This window comes from Bombyx mandarina, chromosome 07, assembly GCF_030267445.1.
Source record: "Bombyx mandarina strain Sakado chromosome 07, ASM3026744v2".
Classification (NCBI taxonomy): Eukaryota; Metazoa; Arthropoda; class Insecta; order Lepidoptera; family Bombycidae; genus Bombyx; species Bombyx mandarina.
The window spans coordinates 13119557-13140613 of record NC_143214.1 but is presented as its reverse complement, the minus strand read 5'-3'; the positions used below and the strand labels follow the sequence as shown (position 1 = coordinate 13140613).

Sequence of the window (21057 nt, the reverse complement as noted above, 5' to 3'; positions counted from 1 at the left end):
GCTAATTTACCAATTTCTGAGTGGAGATTGCGAATTGGCAAAAAAATATGTAATCATCATCATCAGAGTTCATTGCTCTTGACAGATCAGTCACTGTTGTGTGGAGTCCTTTATTGAAGCCTTGACAGATGTTCTCCGTATATATAAACATAACTATGTAATACATGTGTTTGGTACCCAGTGCACATGCTGCAGCTCCCGGCCGCGCTCGAGGCTTTCGACTCGCACGGTCTACGCGCGCAAAACGACAGACTCATCGACATTCCCGACATGATCACCGTCCTCACCACTCTGTACGAAGTAAGTACTGCGATTCGTTATTCGCACAATCCCGATTTTGCAGGATAGCCGTCTTAGCACAATGGTTCCTCAAGAACGTGGATCTCCATGATGACCTGGAACTTGACTCGGTCAGTAAGTATCTACAGTCAGCATAATTGCGCCACTTTGAGAAGGCGGCATGACATGAGAACTCTCTTGTCGTGGCTGGTGGAAACTACATACCCGATCCTGTAGACCGAATGGTAAATAGTCGACGTCGCCCAAAACTCGTCATTACGGATCCTCCCGATCCATTAACGGTGCTTTTAGGTACCCGTCGCTTACGACGAAGGGCTCCGCGAGTAAATTAACTCATAGACACAGCCCACTGAGTTTCTCGCCGTATCTTCTCAGTGGGTCGCGTTTCCGATCCGGTGGTAGATTCTGCGAAGCACTGCTCTTGCTAGGGCCAGTGTTAGCATCACTCCGATTTGAGCTCCATGAGCTCACCCACTAGTTAAGGTTACGCTGAAATAGCCTCTCAAGGCTATCAGCTTAGGTATTGTTCGCACAGAAGCGAACCGATCAGCCACAACGAGATGACACTGAAGAATTGTACTGTGAATGCGTTTACATGAATCGTCACAAAAGTGGAGTTAAGCCTTGCTGTTCAGATGCTGAGGATTTACTTCAAACCTCGTTAAGTGACTTAGGATAGTTGTGAGTTCAGATCGAGATAGGCCTACCTCGATCTGGCCAGTAGAAGAGTCTCCTAGAAGTGTTACCATCCAGACTATTATCAGTTACAGTTAACAGTTCTAATATAAAATTTTTCGAGTAACACAAATTGATGTAACACCCCCTTACCTTATTTCTCCATGAAGAAGCGTCTGGAAACTTTCAGAACATTAACACGATTCATTAATGCAACATGCAAAAATTCCCACCGCAACGTCCCGTTTCTATATTGACATTGAGGTTGACCGTACTAATGCTTTATTCCAGGTGATAGCCGCAGAGAACCCAAGCGCCGTGAACGTGCCGCTGTGCCTGGACCTCTCCATGAACTGGCTGCTGAACGTGTACGACAGCCAGCGCACCGGACAGATCAGGGTGTTGAGCTTCAAGGTCGGCTTGGTGTTGCTCTGTAAAGGACACCTCGAGGAAAAGTATAGGTACGGATTTGAGTCCGATGTTGGTCCAGAAGCTTTAATATGTAGGATATAAAATGTGGTCCCGACAGGAGGCGACGCTGTTGGGTAAACTAAGCCTTTTCGGAGGAGTAGCCTGGATAAAGAATGATTCACGCTATACCGTTTCGCGTACGTACGCGTATACATTATGGTATACTTTTTGTGATTCATGCCTGACCGTGGCTCGGCCGTGTGCTGCCGGGACTTGGCCAAGGCACGGCGTTGAAATGTTGGTGGGTATTATTTCTCGGCTCCGTCACGGTCCGGACCCGATACGTTCTAACATGAACATATGCGCCCGGGCGGTCGCAGAGCAGTCAACGTCAAATCTTAGTGCTTTCTCCAGGTTGGATGTACACCCCATCTTTTTTTAGTAGTTTCGCTTCGTTTTTCCAATACTTCATCATCGATGGCAGTTGCAATAGATGCCAATTCAAATTATGAAAATTGCATATTTACTTAAACGTCAAGTCTATCGACAGATGAAATCACTAGCTGACCAAAACCACATAACACAGACACGGCCGTGCAAAAAATACACCCAAACAACCCGGTGTAACATGAATGAGTGGCCCGGTCCGGTCGCGACACGGTGTAGCGTGAATCATCCCTAATAGATTCATTTTGATATCGTTCATCGATTTCAAAAAACGAATCCAAGTGAACGACATAATTAGTAAGCATTTTGTTTTCTTCAACAAAGTATGTGAGATCACGAGAAAGCTAAGGTTGGCGTGTCAGCCTAAATATATGTTTCATTCAGGTCGATCTGTCCCTCTTCAGGTATTTATTCCGGTTAATCGCCGACCCATCATGCAGGGCAGACCAAAGGAAGCTGGGTCTCTTGCTGCACGATTGTATTCAGGTAATACTGACTTATGTTTATTGATTCGAAAGAAACAAATACAGCTCGTTAGCTTTAGCTTTTTGTGTTTATTAGGTCCGATATCGATTGTTACAATACATTCCGTGTTTAAGTCAAGATTAGTAATTAATTAAATATTGATTACTAAAAATAAATAATAGTTTAAAAAAACTAACAAAATACGATTTTATAGAAAGTCCAACTAAAAAATAGAAAATAAATTTTAATAAATTTGAATTAAAAATAGTATAAGAAAAAAATATTTTATTGTAAAAAAAGCCTGGTATAGACCGTGGTATAGATCTTTGCTAAAAAAAACTATTATTTATTTATCTCATTTACTTCAGATTTTGCATCCACATTACATTCATTAATATTTCATATAGTATACCAGAATTAAATAAAAATAATAACCACAATCTCGGAATAAAATAAAAGCAATAATAAAACAAAGCAATAATAATAAAACAAAAACTTAAAATTAACATCAAAACTATCTAAACTTAAAGGCTGGTTTGGATCCAGAGTGCTCAACATGCACACGTGTCCAGTGTTTCATTATTGGGCAGTCCAGATCCATTCGTGAGGCGAACAGCCGTAGGTAGCGGTTGCGACTGACCCGCACGCGGCGAATTAGAGAAGCAATTTGTTTACGAATGATTGCTGCGAAGCTAGCTATTTGCGCATCCGCAAACATCCCCGACGCACCGCAGTGACGCGGCAGCCACATCAGCACGCGGAGGCCTTATTATACTGGCTCGTTTAAAATTTCTGGCTAAGTGCAATTCTTTTGGTACCCAGGTACCGAGACAGTTGGGCGAGGTTGCAGCTTTCGGCGGCTCCAATATCGAACCCTCAGTCCGGAGTTGCTTCGAGCAGGCCTCCACTGCTGCCAAGGAGGGCAGCAAAGGAGGAACTCTTGACAGGAAAACTGGTGGGCAATGATATTCTTTCGTAATACTCAATCTAATTTAATTTCCTAATAAAATCCATTACGTATGTTTGGATTTTATACAAAACTTAATAATAAACATATCGTCTTTTCGCATTAAAAGTGTACAATTTCCAAAAATATTCGAAATTGAGTTAATATGCGGAATCATTTGGTATTACCGGAATTTTTCTCATAAATACTGTAAAAAGAGCGTAGTTTAGTTTTAGTTTTTTTTGTTCACCTATGTTTTGCCTAATACTAATAAAATTAATACATAATTTTATCTTACATTAAAAGACTGATAATGTTACTGGTAAAAAATAAATGTTGCAAAGATGATTAATATTAAAAATATCTTTATTATGTTAAACCTTTAAAACACTCTCCTATAAAATTAGTAAGTTTTGAGATTATACAGTTTTTTTGTTGTTGCTTAGATGGGTGAACGAGCTCACAGCCCACCTGGTGTTAAGTGGTTACTAGAGCCCATAGACATCTACAACGTAAATTTGCCACCCATCTTGAGATATAAGTTCTAAGATCTCAGTATAGTTACAACGGCTGCCCCACCCTTCAAACCGAAACGCATTACTGCTTCACGGCAGAAATAGGCAGGGTAGTGGTACCTACCCGCGCGGACTCTCAAGAGGTCCTACCACCAGTAATTACGCAAATTACTTACGAAAATACTTAACTAAATTTAACTTGCTTCCTATAAAATCCATTACTAATGATTGGATTTCATACAAAACTTAATAAATATATATCGTATGGTTTTCCTCCAGAAAAAGAAAAGGATGAAACGAAAGAGAAGCCAGTCGAGCGAGACGCGGACGGCCAGGTCCAGTACATCGAAGCGTTCCAGTTCCTGCAGTGGCTGCAGCGCGAGCCGCAGTCCATGGTGTGGCTGCCCGTGCTGCACCGCCTGGCCGCCGCCGAGGGGGCCCGCCATCAAGCCAAGTGCAACATCTGCAAGGACTATCCTATCGTTGGGTTCAGGTAATAGAAAGAGAGGGAGAGAGAGGGGGAGAGAGATGGAGAGAGATAGAGAGCGAGAGAGAGAGAGAACATACTTTATTGCACACCAAAACACAATTAACACTAGAAAACAGTCAACAAGCAGATACAATGGGCGGTCTTATCGCTAAAAACGAACTTACAGTAATTCTGAAAGTAATATTCTATGACCGTATAATAGCCGGCAAACTTCTTGAGCATTTGTTGACGTAGTGGGGGTAAGTTTGCGCATGGTACACTCACGTGCAAAAACATTATATACTCTGCGTCATAATGCAATTAAATTATTAAAATCAACATATGTATTTTTTTATATATTTATTAGAACATCAACAAAAAATGTAGGTTAATAATTGTAATAATTTAATCTTGGGGTAAAATAGATATTCCTCTAGAGCTGTTGCCAGGTCTTGGTTCAGTTGAAGCGAAGCTGGTATTTGTATTTTTTTTTTCGTTATCATAATCTTGACCATCATCATCATCACTGTTTTCATCACCCGAGTCGCTATCATCGTGATTAGTCGACATAGGGCTCATCGGTGTAGTTTACAACTCGGTCGATTCGGTCTTTTTTGTCTATAATTAATTATTTTTTGAAGATATTCGATTCGTAGTAATCGAATATTACTTTTTTCAATTACCAGCTTCCGATTATTTTCTGTTCTTTTTTTCCATCTAAAGCCTAGCTCTTTCATAATACGTCGTAAGCTTCATTCCGAGCCATTAAAATTTATATCTTCTTTAAAATTTTCGAAGCCTTTCTACGGTACGGAGTTTCGCTGCTTGTTATGTAGTTATTATGATTACATCTTTTTATTACAGACTAGCGACCCGCCCTCGCTTCGCTTCGGAAACATTAAAACACACATGAAACCAAAAAAAAAAATTAAAAATAAATTAAAAAAAGTAGCCTATGTTCATCAGGGACAATGTCGGCTTCTAATGGAAAAAGAATTTTTCAAATCGGTCCAGTAGTTTCGGAGCCTATTCGAAACAAACAAACAAACAAATCTTTCCTCTTTATAATATTAGTATAGATTAAACGAAACTATCCATTCCGGTAACTTTCTTCTTCCCTGATCTTTTCTTACCCGGAGTCCGAAACACGGCGAGCAAGCCAGAGCCTTTAGCTTCCTTAATAATGCACCTAACAGTCCTCACTGATGGTTTTGTTACTTCCGAAGTCTGTTTTAATTTTTCCATATCATTCTTCCCCTGTTTTATAATGAAGCAATATACGTCGTACACAATTTTTCTACCCTTTCTTTTGAATACTACACCGGTTTGTCGCGGCATAGTGTATGTTTTATAAAAAAACAACAAACACTCAACAAATAGCAATGGCAACAAAGTCCACAAGTAATATAACAAATAACTTAACGATTAATAACGATAGACTTTAATAATATAATAACTTTCCACTGTACGCAAGCGTACTTTTGGGAGCAAGCGGAATGAGGGCGCGGTGCGGGACGCAAGGTTCGACTGATCTACCAATAACGCGCTCGATACGATTTCCCCTGCCGTCGCGCCTCACCCTCACCACCAAAGTGATCTAAAATTCGGTTCTGCGCAGTCAAGGTCATTTGCTCAAGATGTTTGCCGGTTACTATACAACATATGATTTTATTCCAAGACTATCAAATTGGCTGCCAGACTAAATTGGAAACGACACAACATGACTAAATGCTAAAATACCGGAAAGTCTAACACAGCCCATACGGTCGGATGTTCAAAAAACCGACACCAAACTAATACAGTATTGTATGGTCGAGCCGAGCTAACCAGGTCCGCCCCCGCCCGCAGGTACCGCTGCCTCAAGTGCTTCAACTTCGACATGTGTCAAAAGTGTTTCTTCAACGGCCGGAAGGCCAAGAACCACAAATTGACGCATCCGATGCAGGAGTACTGCACTGCGGTGAGTGCGCACAATCAATAAACGTTCATTTTTAGTGGAGACTGCAAATATATGAATCAATCCCTAGGAAGCCTTAATGTCAATCTCGCATATCTGATGAAATGTTACAGTGATAATTATAAAAAAGGGTGCGTGTACTTATGTACGCGCGTAAGAAGTTATACTTTATTTTTATTAAATTTATTTCTTTTTTATTTATTTAAATTTTAATCAATTTGAAAAAAAATCGATTAAACAACATCCTTAAACATGCATATTGGACATCCCTTTTCTTGACATTGTATAAATTCGGTAATTCTCAGTTCGGAAAGTTCACCTGCGGCTATATTCAGACTCGCCAAGTTACGTCGGTCGTATTGTAATGAGCGATCTAGTGGGCAACTTCATTCTGTTAATATTGTGTCACGGTGCGCGCGCATCGTAAAATTTCACTCTCATCAATTTTTATAACGCGCCTAAAGAAGTATAACTTCAAAAACATTGTGTTCTTTCGCTGTACCGTGAAGACAAGAGTTAATAAAAAGCCTCTCAACATACATTTATTTACAGGATTTTATTCTTTAGTGGTGTCCTACAGATATATTAAAATAACATTACTGGTGGTAGGACCTCTTGTGAGTCCGCACGGGTTGGTACCACCATCCTGCCTATTTCAGCCGTCAAGCAGCTATGCGTTTCCGTTTGAAGGGTGGGGCAGCCGTTGTAACTATACTTGAGACCTTAGAACTTATATCTCGAGGTGGGTGGCGCATTTACGTTGTAGGTGTCTATGGGCTCCGGTAACCACTTGACACCAGGTGGGCTGTGAGCTCGTCCACCGACCTAAGCAATAAAAAAAAAGTCTGTCAATTGAGCAGAACACAGAACCCCTAAAACCCTATCATTTGCTAAGCCTCTATTTCTTAGTAATTTAAAAAAAAAATGTTTCCACCCACAAAACAATTGGTCACGTCACTCTCGCTTCAGACGACGTCGGGAGAGGACGTGCGCGACTTCACGAGGGCGCTCCGCAACAAGTTCAAGTCGGCGCGCTACTTCAAGAAGCACCCCAGGGTCGGGTACTTGCCTGTACAAACCGTTTTAGAAGGTAAGAGGATAGTTTCAGTTGTTAATTTGATGTGAATAATTAATTAAAAAAACCTGATTGTATGATCTTAACTTAGGCACCTCGTTACCACTTAAGATGTAAGCTTAATGGGATCTTATCCGAAACTAGCCGTGTGCTCCGTATGCTGGTGTTAGGATGAAGACGACCTAGGTACGGTCACACGCGTCTTATAAAGGACGGCAGATTATACATGTCCTTAGTTGAGTTCTGTCTCATTTAGGGTGAGAGCAAGAACCAGACCCAACTGTTGAAAAAATTCGGTCGAGAATATTGTTCTGACGGGAACGCATTGTGACAGCCCCACCTTCCGGGGCCATATCATATTCACATGATGAATTTTTGTAATTGACAGTTTTTGTAATTCTTGGTAAATGTAATTAATGTAATAAAATTGTTTATGTGCAGGTGATGCTCTGGAGTCTCCCGCTCCCTCTCCGCAGCACGGCGCGTCCCTCGGCCCCGACATGCACTCGCGCCTCGAGCTGTACGCCACCCGCCTCGCGCAGGTCGAGCTCAGCGCCGCCGACACTCCCGACAGGTACACCTCGCCGCGCACCGCCGCGCACCGCCGCGCCCCGCCGCGCCCCGCCGCGCCCCGCCGCGCACCGCCGCGCACCGCCGCGCCCCGCCGCGCCCCGCCGCGCACCGCACCGTCCCGTCCCGCTACGCCACGACCCGTCTCGTCCCGTCCCACCCCATCGCAACTTTGATCTCGCGCATCGACAAAATATTGAATATACTTTGAAGGCTTTTTAGTTTTACTCTTAGGTATTACTCTTAGGTCTTCTTATCATGAAATTGAAACTAACCATTACATCCTTTACCGTTACAGCGATGAAGAACATCAGCTCATAGCTCAGTACTGCGCCTCACTGAACGGCGGAGGGGAGTCCGAAGAAGCTCCTCGCTCGCCTGTGCAAGTGGTCTCCATTATCCACCGCGAACAGAGACACGAACTCGAGGCCATGATTAGGTACACTACACACAGACACATGCGGTTAGGGCAATGCAGTTAAACATTCCTTATCACTTTCAAAACATCTTTATTTATAGGGAACTGGAAGAAGAAAACGCAAGTCTCCAAGCGGAGTACGAGCGTCTGAAGGCTAAGCAGACTCCAGGCTCCACGCCCGAGGAGCAGCAGCACGGCGTCAGCGACAATAGCCGCAGCGGACCGGTAGACCAGGTCAGAGGAACTTATAATACAAATAATTCTGGCTTCTACAGGAGGGATGTTGATGTTGTGTCTGGCGCTACGTGACCGGACTTGGCGTAACGTGGCTTGACGTGACGTGACGTCACGCATGTGTTGTGACGTCTAAGCATACAAATACTCATTTAGAATATACTAAATTGGTGCTTGTGAACCTTTCTTGATCATAGCTCTACTAACCGCGGTTCCAGTATAAAATAATGAACAGATGGTCCCAAAACAGTCCTCAGAATCTAAATATAGGAATCACAAGTTGTACTTATTTATTATGACGAGCTCACGGCCCACCTGGTGTTAGCTGATCACTGGAATATACAGACAGTACAACGTGAATGCTGTCCTCTTAAGACAGGAGTTCAAGTTGTGTGTAGGGGTGTCCCGCCCTCTAATCCGCCATTCACTTAGCGTCGAATCGTCTCGCCATTGTTCATCAGCTTCCTCTTCTGTGATCACAACGCGCTGTTTGTTAGAGCCGCTATGAACTATGAGATGACTCTACGGCACCAACTGCGTTTATGACTATAGCTCGCCCGTGCATTCATCAGTCTTCACAGCACAGTGCATACGATGAATCGGAAATATATTTCAGGACATGATGGCCGAGGCTCGTCTTCTCCGTCAGCACAAGGGCCGGCTGGAGGCTCGCATGCACATTCTGGAGGAACACAACAGACAACTCGAAGCTCAGCTGCAGCGTCTACGCACCTTACTCGACGAGGTAGGCAGTCCAGTCCCTCTCAACCTCACCCAATCTCGCCCAACTTCGCTGGTAAACTAGCACGATAAAATTAATAAGCTACCACGTGGCAATATTCGCGATGCCCGAGGACTCGTTTGCCTTTCAATAAAAAACAAAACTAAGCTGTGTAAGGAACTTGAATTGTATTTCATCACTGACGTACATGGACCTCTGCCAAGTCCCGCGCTGTCTGCATCCAATGGATTTCCTTATATCACTGACATTGTTATAAACACTTCCAGCCGGCCCAGGGCTCGCCCCCAGCGCGCACCGGAACATTACAGACACGTTCGGTGACCGCTTCGCAGCTTGCAACTGATTCACCAGCCAAAATGCACAATGGACTCTACCACGAGTCACAAACAAGTATGTTCAGTAATGCTTTTAATGTTTTTAAGTTGAAATATTTAGATTAAGAACTCAAAATTTCTTAGTATAAATTATAGTTTACTACTTTAAAGGTCTGATTTTTCTGTACCACTGAGTAGCGACAGAAAATCGCAGCGATTTGAGTGCTAATTAAAAACAATGGTAAAAATCTGGTAACACTTATATGTCAGTTCAAATATAAAAAAGTAATGCTTTGAAATTCGTTTAAATAACGTCGGCCATTTTGTTGTAATGGCGTACAAGATGGCGGCGCTCGTTGGGCCGGCGCCGAGCGGCCCCCCCCGCCCCCGCACACCGTGCACTCCCTCATGCACTGCGCAGGTCAGCGGTGTCAATAATGTGTTCACACTTTTGTTTCGCTTTTTGTGCAATTGTTTTAGATTTTAAAAGATTTAGGTTCAAATAACTCAAGCTTTTTAAAAAATCTAAATATAATTTGTGTTCGATGATTTCTCAATAATACAGTGGAGTTGCCGAATTTTAACTAGTTTAATCATTTTGGAAATTACGATTCTTATTGTAGTAATAAGTAGTACTGTAGTAAATGCGATTCGTAGCTGTCAAAAGAAACGAAGCTTGTCACCACCTCCAAACAACGGATAATGCCGATCGGTCAAAACTCTGAACACTATGCTATCCGATTTTGCTTGAGATCCCTGTTCATATTGAGTGAATTCGTGTCAAAATATATATTTGGCATTTAAAGAAAATTTCACGTACTTAAGTCATAAGTTGGGTGTTGTGAACTCAGCATTCAACTGAAGCCGTGTGAACTGATTAAACTACAATTGCGTATAAATCTAAAATTCATTGTAATCACAATTTCGGTTTTATGCTTCCTTCGTCTATTTTTGAAATGTTGCCAGCACAAAAATATCACGATAAACTTTAAACCTTAAAATATTGAAATTTATATTTGCTAAAATATGATGCCAGATGTAACTTTGTTTATTTGAAATCTAGGCTTGTGTTTGCATGGTTGTTGCATGTACAGAAACCTAATAGAATTAGTCATTAAAAATTAATTATATCGTCATTCTCTTTGTTTTCTACTGCATTCAAAACAGGACGCATACCCTGAGGTAATCAACAATTTTTTTATTAAACATGGGATTTAATTATTCGGCACTAGTTCCATGGTTTTCTTTACCTTTACTTATTTCGCGTTATCTTGAATTTTACGTGAGTTTTCTATCAGGCAGTGATGAGTGGATAGAACAAATGACTATATCTAATCCCAACCTATAAGGAACCTATCTATAACCGATATGGAACTCCAAACCCTAAGGCTGACTTAGTTACGATTTAAAATGTTTGAAAAATATGTTCTGTCTGTGTCGCAGCTGATTTATTCGAAACTGCGATCACTAATTTTACTATATTATACGCAATATAAAATACAGCTTTTTGAGCGAGTTATTAAGTACATAATCTTAAAATGTTATGGATTCTAGCATTGAAAATTAGCTTCTTAATGAAAAATGAAACGCAGCGGCATTGCTCTGCCCCTGGCATTGTTGAAGTCCATGGGCGACGGTAACCACTCACCATCAGGTGGGCCGTATGCTCGTCTGCCAAAAAGACAATAAAAAAAACGCAAGATTCTGAAGACGAGGCATCGGAATTCTGTTCATAACGAAAAGTACAGCCAAAAAGCTGGGCAAACAGTTCGTAATTTGTTCATAATAATGCTTAAATTTGTTTACCCTTTTCAGATGACTTGGGCCGTGCCGTAGAAGAGCTCGTCTCGGTGATGTCCGAGGACTCCGGCACGCCGAGCAACGCGCCACCGCAGTACACGAACGGGAAACCGGCAAACAACGAATGAACGGCTCGAAAACGACGCGAACTTTACACGCGCACGGTGCTTTCAATATAATGTTGCTATATTCGAAGCAACCAAGCTACCGCGCCCAAAGTTCTGGCAACACTGAGCATAACCAAAGATTTATTCTACAATGGTGTTGCTTTATAGAGATACCGTTTTAATTAATTTCTTGTTGGTCACAATTTCTTTTAACGTTTACTAATTTTCGACTCATCACTAACAAATTGCACTGTACATTGACTGTCCTTAACTTTTATACAAAAGCTTTTTATAAAACATTCCACGCGTTTCCTAACCTGAGCTTTATGGCTTCCAGGGGATCACAAAAAAGTAGAAGCCTGTAAGTTGACAGCTATGTGGAACTAATACGAGATTTTATCTTGATTTGGTACAATACAATCCATAAAATGGCAGTCTCCTGATTAAACTAAGAAAACCATACCGTAGGAAGTTAGGACATTAATAACAATTAAGGGATATAGAGAGTGCGGCTCTTTAACTGCGTTACGGAAATTAAAACTGAAAACAAACGTATTAAGATTACATTTTTATAATGAATCACTATTTGATATTTTCTGAAAATATCACAAACTTTATACTGCGTAGTCCCATCAGTGTCTTGTATCATCTGCCGTAAAATTAAAAGTTAAATTTCAATGGAACATGTACCGAATCAAATTAGTTCACAGCAGTTGTTTGTTTTTTTTTAAATATTAACGATAATCGTATGCAACGCTTATTGTATAAATAAGGGCGCGCCATTGTTGCAGTACGTATCGTGATTGAGTCGAACTATCCGCCATTTCTGTTATTTTTTATTTGACGTGGCAACTCTTTCAGTTTTTCTACTATTTTCGTTGTCCCCCCCCCCCCCCTAAAGCTAGCGCCAGTGCTGCCAGAACACAGCAATCCAACGAAAAAGACAATGTAACGAGCATTTATATATTATATTCTATATACTTTAACAATAAAAATTGTACCGAAATGTTTTTGGTACTAAAATAATAATATTTTAAGAACATATCTTGTTAGTATTATACCTACTTACAATCTTTATTAATACATTCATATCACTGTTTGGATACTCTCATATCATTTTTGCTATGTATTGAAAATTACAGGCGCGTGTTTCGAAATCACGAAAATTTTTACGAAAATGCTTTTAACGATGTTACCAGATTGATGCAACTTTGTACTGTGGTATCACTTTTTCTACAATATTTAGTAAGCTTTACAGCTGTAATGATTTATACAACGGCCAGATGTTGCGATACCCGAAATGGCCTAAGTTTTAGAGGAAAAAAAATGTATTAAAAAAATTAAAGATTGACTTCAAAGGTTGTCACGTGTCGAAGCTGTATCTGCGGCTGTAACTGTTCGGATTCGTTGAAGGTTTATAGTAGTGTAGTTCGTAGGCGAATTGTATGATTATCAATAATAAATATTAAAAATAAATTAAAACATGTAACCACGTGCATGTGTATGTTATCGATTTATTGTTAGATATTAAAACAAAATATTAATCGTGCGCTTTGATGCAAATTGTAATGATTGTTGGAGGCAGTGACTCGTCCGGAGTTATCGTCGTTCAAGTGTAGTTGCGAGGAGCGTAAAAGCAGAACTACTTTCAGTGCACCGTAACAACAGTTGCGTCAGGAGATCAATGCCTACAGCTAATGAGCAGTGAGAGCATAGCCGACATTGATATTAAACTCTTGCTAGTTTCCAACCGGTACGAAAATCTGCAAATTAGCTGACCCGCTTCCATCACAATTAATAAATACCCCATAATTCAATCATTCTGCGAAGTGTCTATGCTTTTATACGCCTGGCACTTGAACGAGTTGGTAGTAATCGAATATTAATTCTCCAGATAATCGTAGAACAATAGAGGACCCTTCTTAGAGATTATACTATCCAACCTTTTTCACTATGAAACGGCACACCGACACGTTTAGGATATATTCGGGATGAGATGATATTATCCCATCCCACGTCGATGTACATGTGTCTGGGATGCTGCCTATCCTTTTTAGATAAGATATATTCGAAATGATGACTTTTATACGAATGTTAAGTGAAAACCTGTTAAAGCTAACTTTATAATTAAGGACTTCCGATATCCATATCAAATAATCATTTTTTTCATTCGAGACGTCACGCTACATTCGTTATTTCGTAATGGTAACTTACTATCGGCTTTTTTTAATTTTAAGGGAATACAATTTTATTTTCAAAAAAACTTTTTGATTTATGCGAACTACTAATAAATATATATACTAGTAACTAATATATTGTTAATAATTTTATTCTATTATCATTTAGATGTAGGTTTCTTTCTGTTTCTCAATATTAAAAAAAGTTTCCACGACTATAAATTTTACTTGTCGCATTTATTTTTATATTTTACTGTGTTTTATGATGTTTTAGATGTTAAATGAAATCCCAAATAAACATTCAGCATAGTAAAGGTTTTGTTTTAATTTTTAAATAAATCTCTCATCCTTCTCCCTGACTGCTCCACACGGGAGTGCTCTGAGAAATTGTTCGAGGATTTCACCATCCTTCCTACGAAAGACTGTCCATCACTGCAACAGATTACATCACCCATACTCAGCAGCAACCATTGTCCACAGCGCGTTTGAGTGGATTATCTCTCCAAGCCAGGCATCTCTCCAAGACACCCAGAAACTCCCCTTTACGCCTATAACATATCCTTCTGAAAACGAGGTTTGAAAAATCTTCGACATAAGCGACTTAAATATTGCTTATGTCCATGAGCGATAGCCCCTTAAGATAAGGGAAGCCGTAAGCTTGTCCGTCTTGAAAACCAATCAAAGCTACCTTAGTAAGTAAAAGAGGTTTGACGACACGTGCTGCTAACGAAAAAATGAAAAATTTTGAAATGCTCGGACGTGAATAGGTGAAATAAATAAGAATACGTACATATTTATTAATAATTTATTCAACAGCTGTTATCTTAATTCATTAATAAAAACTTAAATCAATATAAAATTACATTTGTAATTAATAAGAGAAGAAAACTAAAAATGCAAAGGCAACGTTATGTAACTGAATCTAAATTACACCGTGTTTCAATAACAAAGTCTGTAGATAATAATTAGTTTCAGCTATAGATTTATTTATCTTCTATAACGCTGTATTTAGCTGTTAACGCAAGTATCAATGCAAAAACAAATTAATACGTTATATATATATTTTTTAAATTAAATTAACTTTTTTACGGGCTTAATGAACGAAATACTAAGAGGGTAGACAGATTTAAATCCTACCCGCAGTACACAGTCCGCCCGTAATCATGGCATTTGTATTGTCAGGAAGCCAATAATATTTGTAACCACGAATGCTTACAACAGTATGTGTGTTGCACAATCACAGTATTCGAATAAGGAAGACAACAATATGTTTCTATCATTTATACGGACACGTACGCCTTAAGTACACGAGTTATCTTAAAGCGACGCCTCCAATGAACACTAACTCAAAATATTGAATTTTTCGTTTTTCACGCAAATCGCTTCACTATTTTAAAAGTATTACAAATCATTATTGATGGGGTTCGAAGCAAGAGTAAATCAGCTAGTTACACCAAAAACAACCATAAACATATCTGCAATAATAAAGATTTTATCAACTTTTTTCGTTTAAACGCTCCTCCTGTAAACCTACGAATTTGGAATTAGCGTAGTGTTCATAGGAAGCATCGAATTTAAGGTAAAGAAAATACCTTAGATGAAACAGACCAGATTCAAACATAACTGTTTGATATTCTATCTATGACTCTTGCAGTCTTTGTATCATGCTAAGAAAAAATGATTAATTAGTTTCGTGTTTGCAGCCAAGCCAATTTCGTAATCATAAATGAATGGTAGAGGAATATTTTCTCAAAAAACATTCGTTTTTAGGCAATTTTTAGTCATTTTTCATAAATTGAGATACGAACACGACAGCATAATATGTTCAGTTTTGGATTAAAATATGTTCTGTACAATAATATTTTTTTAAATTATTACTGATTAGCATCAGTAATAATTTATTACAGTAATAAACAGTAATAAAGTATTAGCATACTACCGGCCCTACCAAGGTCTTCGATTTAAAACAAAGACAGTGGTAGTCGCTTTAGAAACTGTAACTCTGTTTGCCCTCAAAATTATCAGCATCAATATTGATGAAGAATTTTTTTACTATGAATTTACTACAATAATGAAAGATTGAGAATTATAATATCCATCGGGATTGTTCCGGATGAAAATACAAAAGTAAATTCTATGTGGAAAAGATCAAGTGGACATTATAAAATACTATTTGTGTTATGGTAATTGAAATTTGGTTTTATTTCTTTGGGGACCATTTGAACTAATACTATTTAAACATTGAGTGTAAAAACAGAACTAACATTAACAGTTTTCTATTACTACAATTTTTCAGTATATTCATTTTCCACTAGTAAATTGTATGTAGGATTGTTTTAGTCAATGTTTCAAGGCATAAGACAGAATAAACAAGAAAAATCCTTCTTTTTGTCAGTTTTTAAATCATAAGATTTATACACGAGTTAGTAACTACATCTCTGAATGTAGTAATAGCTAATGCAGAACAATATTTTAGAACTGAATTACATTCGATAAAATTATACTCACTTGGGGGCACCCACCGACCCCACCCACCCATGTGATAATTGCTGTTAAGTTCGCAGAGAGCTTATACTACTTAGGTGTAGTCTATATCCCAATAATTTATCAGAAAACATAGTCACCCTGATTAACACTATGCTGATGAATGGTAATTATTTTCATAGAATTTATATTTAATGTAACACATGTATTCTCTTAACATTATTTAAAAACAAATATTCTTCTTTAACTAAAAATCATGTAAATACATTTTATTCTATCATAAAAATAATATATTCTGCTATAAGTATTAGTAGTTGCATGTGCTAACTTTTACATTCATTCAGCATTTTATACAAGAATTTTTGTTAAGTTTAATGAGTTCTGATTATATTGCCTACTCGCAAATTATATACTGGTACATTTTTAATGTAATTATTACTTAACACATACTTAATGTTAATATTTCTTTCATAAACAGGTATCTAATGAATATGTTAACTTCACAGTTTTGTATTTCTTAATATTAATTAGGAGGTCAAAGTTAAAATTCTATCTATGGTTAAATTTACTCTCAATAATAAACAAGTAACAACTCAATGTACTTTTAGTCTTTTTGTATAGAGCTTATGAGCCTCATCCAAGCTCCTCCAGAGAATTATCCACAAAAGAGCCTTTCTGTTATCCAGTCATGAATAATTTTATTAAAACCCCCGATTTGAATTTAAACTGAGATAAAATAAAGTAATATATTAATAATTGATGTCTGCTAATTTATAATAAATTGAAAAGTTTTTTTTTTTGTTTTAACTATAATAGTTTCAATAAGCAATTTAAATAATATTAAGCTATGACACCTAAAAATATGCCTATGCAACAAAAACAGTCAAACCTTCACAGCAGAACTAGTATTTGTATCTAAGCCATTCAAGGGAGCCGGTATATCAGTTCTAGGTCTTCTAAATAATAGAACATGGGGTTCAGGATTGTGCACCATAAAGTGGAGCCAGCCGGGACTCTGCTGAACACCAAGGTTTCGCCACTCTGTCTCTGTCATAAGATGGGATTTTGGCACCATGCGGGCTATATCCGGTGGTAAGATGACATGCCTGGAAATATTTTTTAATTCATAATTTAAACAAACGTGGATTAATTATTTCATAATTACGAGACTGCTATGACATGATGGTGGCGTAACAGATGGTGACGCTTGTATAATGAATAACCAGATTTATCAAATGTAACTATAATAATTACACATTTACAACAGCTTAATTTTTACGTCAGCGTTTTAATTTTACTAAAAAAGGATTGCACCCAGATTGCAAAGAGACGGTCACATGTTATTTACTTACACACAACTGATACGGCGTTCAATAAATTTCTTCAAACAATGTTTTATCCAAACTAAATATGTAGTGTTTTAGTTGTTGTTAAACCATTAAATTAAGGAGACATGAAAGAAATTCACCAAAATATTTTACCTGTATTCGTAGACGTCATCTGTATATCTTTCCGAATATTGAATCTGGTCCACGGGCATTACTGTAGTTTTAATTAGGTACGTCGAATAAAATTAATAATTTTCAACAGCGCTCAGGGTTAGAGTAATTTTTTAACCATACGGTTTGAATTTCAATCGTTTCGATTGAAATATACAATATCAGCTGAAGTTCAATTGAATCTTTCAGCGGAACTTTATTCAAGTTTGCTCAGTGCTCTTTGAATGAAACACAGACTACACAAAAGAAACGTCAGCTGTCAATAAATTCAAATGACGATTTTCTTACAATTCCAGGCGAACGTTCATTGTCAAGTTATTATTATTATTATTATTTATAGGTCTACCAGAATCTGATGGCAAAAAAAGGGAAAAAAATAGCGATTTTCATACGGAAAACAAAAAATGCCATCTGTGAAAAAAGTGAAATTTCGAGGAATTGTTTTTGGTTTGGCTTCAAATTTCCTTTAAAAAGTGTTGAAAATGTCGAAGAAACCTCTTCGATCGCAAGTTTTCAATATTTATCAAAGAATACTTGATGAACAAGGTGCAGAACAATCACAATCATTGGATCACATTGAGCCATGTGCAAGCGTTGACTGGTTAGTAGGAATGACATGTCTTGATACTTTGGTTTATTGCATTTTTCGTGTGTATTAATTATGTATACTAAACTTTGGTATATTTCAGGTGTTTCTAATACTACCATAAGACGAATTGTTGCTGAAGGCAACTGAGGCGTATTTAGTACCCCTGGTAAAAAGAGGAAAGGTGGCAAAAATACTGCGCCTTCCTCGTCTTCCTCTTCCGATGAAGACTTTTATGGATGTGCAGTATTTGGAACCATTTTCAAGTTCTGATAGCTTATAATTAATTATTAAATTCATGAACAGAGTAATTGGAGTTTTCGTCTTAATTTCGAACCCCACATTCGCCACAGTAAGATTTTCAAAAATTATCTTTGATCATTGCATAAATTTTTATATTTGCATGTATCACACAGAATCGGCCGCTATAAGAAAAATTTTTATCAATTACTCCAATTTCCCCAATATTGCTAGCGTTAATTTCTTTTTTCTCTTTTTGCCATCAGATCCTAGTAGACCTATAATCTGTTTTTAGGATTTCTTCGGCTCCTTAGGCGTAACTATCTTGGCATTCGCTTTAATTAGCATTTGCGAAAGTGCACAAAGGGAAAAGAACAATATTAATGCGACGTGGATTCAAGGGTTTTTGTAAGCATTCCTTGAACTCTCAACAAATTCCTACATCTATATGAGAGTTTTTTAATTGCCTTTGTAAGCAAATACGACTCAATAGCGAGTCACCGTCGCTCATGGAAATTCACAATGCCAGAGGCACAGCTCAGCCGTTGCCTACTGATAAAAACGTTGCAGGACAGGAATGGCGCAGGATAATACAGGAGAAAGTTGTTAGACGTGCCACAATTCTCAGCAATGAGGATTATCGACAGAGGAGGACTGATAAAAAATCTCCTCCACCCTAATCTGAAGAAGGATATATCATATCACACGATAGTATTTTAGATAGTATTTAGGCAGCGGCTTGGCTCTGCGTAGGCAGCGGCTTGGCTCTTGTAGGCAGCGGCTTGGCTCTGGTAGGCAGCGGCTTGGCTCTTGTAGGCAGCGGCTTGGCTCTGCCCCTGGCATTGCTGAAGTCCATGGGCGACGGTAACCACTCACCATCAGGTGGGCCGTATGCCCGTCTGCCTACAAAGGCAATAAAAAAAAAAAAAAGAGGGAAGTTAATCCAAAGATCAGATGGCGAGTAGGTACCAAAAAAGACTTTTGGAGATGCACTGTTGTGTGGGGACGAACGAAGTGGTAGATATAGGTGAACTCCAGTGACAAGCGGTGTGACGATAAAAAGACAACGAAATAATCACAAACAAAGCACTCGCGATTGAAGTTACCTTTATAAAATACAGCTATAACTACAGTCCCTCACTATAACTGGTCCCACCGAGTTGGAATCGCGACCCGCTGAGGTTATGTTTTATTTTTCTCCGCTGCCTAATTTTGGGTAGCTTATGGAGCTATTTCAACAACTGACGGACCGGTAGGTGAGCTCACGGGCTCACCAGAGAGAATAACTAACACTACCCGTAGCAAGAGCAGGGCTTCGCTGAATATACCACCGGATCAGAAACGCGAATCTACGGGCTACGTTACACCTCGAACTCTTCTTGTACCTACTGTAAAAACTGAGACCAGAAACTCTTGTCTCATGGTAGGTGGCGGCAGTTACGTGGTTGATGTCTGCGGGATTCTGTAACCATTTAAAACCCGGTGGACCGTGAGCCCGGCTACCAATCTTGGCAATAAAATATATTAGATTGAAATAAAGGCCAGGAACACGCGTACAAAGATAAAATATACTTTTTTGATGTTAGGTATAACTGTTTTACATTTAGCAAGTAAAATTCAAAACCGTGTTCGACTATGAGAGCAATTAATTGGTATAGTTTCGGTGTAGTCCTAATAAATAAATAAATAAATATTTACTAACAATCACGCCACGTTAACTGGTCCCGTGATAAGTTCGTAAAGAACTTGTGTTACAGGTACCAGATAACGGATATAAATGTAAGATTTTTATTATACACATACATATATTTAATATACATCCATAACCCTGGAAAAGACATTTATATTTATCATACAAATATCTTCCCTTGGCGGGATTCGAACCCGCGACCCCCTTGTGTAGTGACCATGTCACTTACCACTACACCAGACGGCCGTTAGACGATAATTGAATTATCAATCAAATTACACAGCTTAAACTAACATTTATCTGTGACACGATTTGAAAGATCATAAATGGCTCTGCATCACTTCCATATGCATTTAAACTGATCATTTCACGATCGTAGTTCCCCCCTCTAGTTAAACAGTTTACGCAAGGGATGTACGAGGCATATCCGAGCGCTTAACTATAGTTAAACTGTGGCGCATTATTCAATCACCAGACCCCAATAAGGAATGTTCGATCGTGGGACTGTATGCAGTAGCCATTCTTTCATATTTATTATAAACTTTAAGTTTACTAACTGATGGTAGGACCTCTTGTGAGTTCGCACGGGTAGGTACCATGCCTGTTTCTGCCGTGAAGCAGCAATGCGTTTCGGTTTGAAGGTAGGGTCAGCCGTTGTAACTATACTGAAACCTTAGAACTCATATCACAAGGTAGATGGCGGCATTTACGTTGTAGATGTCTGTGGGATCCGGTAATCATGTAACACCAAACAAAAACAAAAAAAAAAAAAATCAAGTTTTGGCACTAGTCAATTGTTACACATTACATTATTCATTGAACATTACACTTAATTATCATGTAGACTACTTAATTGACGTTTTGTTAGTGAGATAATTACCAAAAATCAGTTTAACAGAACATAAAAAAAAATACGTCTTAGAATATTGAGGCTGA

General features: G+C 38.6%; 2 protein-coding genes across 8 annotated transcripts in view; one reads left to right on the top strand and one right to left on the bottom strand.

Annotated features, from left to right (window-relative positions):
- Positions 1–13936, top strand: part of LOC114251819 (dystrophin, isoforms A/C/F/G/H) — a 480975-nt gene extending 467039 nt beyond the window's left edge. For 5 of the 7 annotated variants that reach the window (XM_089728894.1, XM_089728893.1, XM_089728899.1 and 2 more), the window contains 14 exons: positions 182–300; positions 1267–1436; positions 2238–2319; positions 3121–3253; positions 4039–4252; positions 6077–6188; positions 7155–7275; positions 7702–7834; positions 8129–8269; positions 8350–8482; positions 9099–9227; positions 9491–9614; positions 9882–9959; positions 11354–13936. In XM_089728894.1, the coding sequence (XP_089585020.1) occupies positions 182–300; positions 1267–1436; positions 2238–2319; positions 3121–3253; positions 4039–4252; positions 6077–6188; positions 7155–7275; positions 7702–7834; positions 8129–8269; positions 8350–8482; positions 9099–9227; positions 9491–9614; positions 9882–9959; positions 11354–11466 (1802 nt within the window). In that variant the 3' untranslated portion in view covers positions 11467–13936. Of the gene's footprint in view, positions 1–181; positions 301–1266; positions 1437–2237; positions 2320–3120; positions 3254–4038; positions 4253–6076; positions 6189–7154; positions 7276–7701; positions 7835–8128; positions 8270–8349; positions 8483–9098; positions 9228–9490; positions 9615–9881; positions 9960–10705; positions 10721–11353 lie in introns of all 7 variants that reach the window. The other 2 variants (XM_089728897.1, XM_089728896.1) reach the window with 2 other exon arrangements.
- A 477-nt stretch (positions 13937–14413) lies between these two features.
- On the bottom strand, positions 14414–17865 carry LOC114251820 (cyclin-dependent kinases regulatory subunit). The gene is made up of 2 exons (XM_028186217.2): positions 17588–17865; positions 14414–17212 (listed from the first exon to the last, which is right to left on the bottom strand). Exons 1-2 carry the CDS (start codon positions 17644–17646, stop codon positions 16990–16992), a joined length of 282 nt encoding a protein of 93 aa, XP_028042018.1. The 5' UTR covers positions 17647–17865; the 3' UTR covers positions 14414–16989.
- Positions 17866–21057: the final 3192 nt, after the last annotated feature.

Coding starts and splice junctions, on each gene's coding strand:
- LOC114251820 (XM_028186217.2), bottom strand. CDS start 17,646: ATGCCCGTGGACCAGATTCAATATTCGGAAAGATATACAGATGACGTC. Junction 17,213..17,587: donor GATGACGTCTACGAATACAG/GTAAAATATTTT, acceptor AAATATTTCCAG/GCATGTCATCTTACCACCGG.